Here is a 1,598-nt window from a genome sequence, read left to right on the forward strand (position 1 = left end):
ACAAGCAACCCTCTGGCCTAGGCCGGATTACTTGTGACTTTATTGTGAAAGAAGTGCGTTGGTTGTCCCCTTCGGTTCCCCTTTAGGGGATGAAGAGCGTCCTAGCTTAACTTTACTAGGTTAGAGCTACTCATTAAACTACGATAAACCACAAGACTTGTGTTTTCGTTGTAAGAACTACATTTTTATCTTAATAAGCAAAAAACGTTATTATAAAATTAGAAGTTCATTTCTGCTAATTGAACTTTTTCAAATTGTTTTTTCTTAAGAACTAATAAAATTTGTGTAATTAAAATAAAACTAAAGAATACTAATAAACCTTGAATACGAGCTGGGTTTTGTAGTACAATTTCAGTTTCAGCTTGACCAAAACCACCTACATTCGGGTTATTTGTTAAAGGTTGATCTGCTTGGACGTTTTGGCCTTCTTTAACAATTAAATCTGGACCTGCTGGAATTTTATCGATAATAGTTTCACCATTTGCTTTTTCAATTGTGATTTCATAACCACCTTTTTTCTCAATAGGAGCAATTGCTACAATTTTACCAGCCGCTGATGCATTATAGATAGTGTTGTTTGATTTTTTACCATCCGGATAAACTTGACCACGGCCACGGTTACCGCCAAAGTAAATAGGATATTTTAAAAAAGAAACGTTTTTATTTTTAGCAGGATCTGGGGATAAAATAGGAACTACCATTTCGCTGTATTTTTTGCCTGGTACTGGACCTACAACTAANATATTTTTTTGTTCTGGACTGTATGGTTGGTAGTAAAGATTACCTACTTTTTTCTTGATTTCTTCAGGAATACGATCTGGTGGCGCCAATTCAAAACCTTCTGGAAGAATTAAAACATACCAACATTAAATCACCTTTTTTACCATTAGCTAATACTTGTTTGACTTGTTTATCATATGAATTTCAATAACCGCTTCAAATACTGTATTCGGTAAAACAGCTTGAGGAACTTCAATTTCAACAGGTTTNTGAGCTAAGTGACAGTTAGCACAAACAATACGACCGTTTGCTTCACGTGGGTTTGCGTAGTTTTGTTGTGCAAAAACGGGATACGCTTCTGCGGGATTTACCGCTAGAATACCAACAACACCTAACATAGCAGCTAAAAAAGCTGCGCGCACAGCAACTAATTTTTCTTTAACCATAGATTTTATTAATCTCTAAAACTAAACTAGAATAAAACGGTTTACGATTTGTTTTAGATATCGCAGCTCTTCCCCGAAGGGGGACGCACAAAGCACTTCCCCTTCGGTTCCCCTTTAGGGGATGAAAAGCTTGGCTAGCTTGTGACATAAGGTAGTCGTTAAGATTATGAAAGCAAATCGATTAAGTTACAAATCCCTTGTAAAAAGCTAAACTATCCATTCGTAGTCCGGATAATAAAACTATCTTCGAGCTTTGTCCGTCGTTGTAAAGTAAGTTCGTTGGATACCTTACAGTAAGTTATAGGCCTCCGGCCGAAACTACAAAATTACAGCGTGCCCCTTCGGGGTTGTCTTCCCCTAAAGGGGAACAAACTTTGGAAACCCTTTAGGGGATGAACTAAAGGTAATGACAAGGGATTACCCTTCGGTCCC

The 1,598-nt window shown here is 37.3% G+C and overlaps 1 protein-coding gene across 1 annotated transcript; it reads right to left on the reverse strand.

Annotated features, from left to right (window-relative positions):
- Positions 1–50: 50 nt before the first annotated feature.
- On the reverse strand, positions 51–1,118 carry VOLCADRAFT_108805 (uncharacterized protein; the record flags this gene model as incomplete). Its single annotated transcript, XM_002959921.1, has 2 exons — positions 51–759; positions 898–1,118. The coding sequence occupies 2 exons, from the start codon at positions 1,116–1,118 to the stop codon at positions 219–221; spliced, it is 762 nt and encodes a 253-aa protein (XP_002959967.1). The 3' UTR covers positions 51–218.
- Between the last annotated feature and the right edge of the window lie 480 nt (positions 1,119–1,598).

This window comes from Volvox carteri (assembly GCF_000143455.1).
Source record: "Volvox carteri f. nagariensis unplaced genomic scaffold VOLCAscaffold_1474, whole genome shotgun sequence".
NCBI lineage: Eukaryota > Viridiplantae > Chlorophyta > Chlorophyceae > Chlamydomonadales > Volvocaceae > Volvox > Volvox carteri.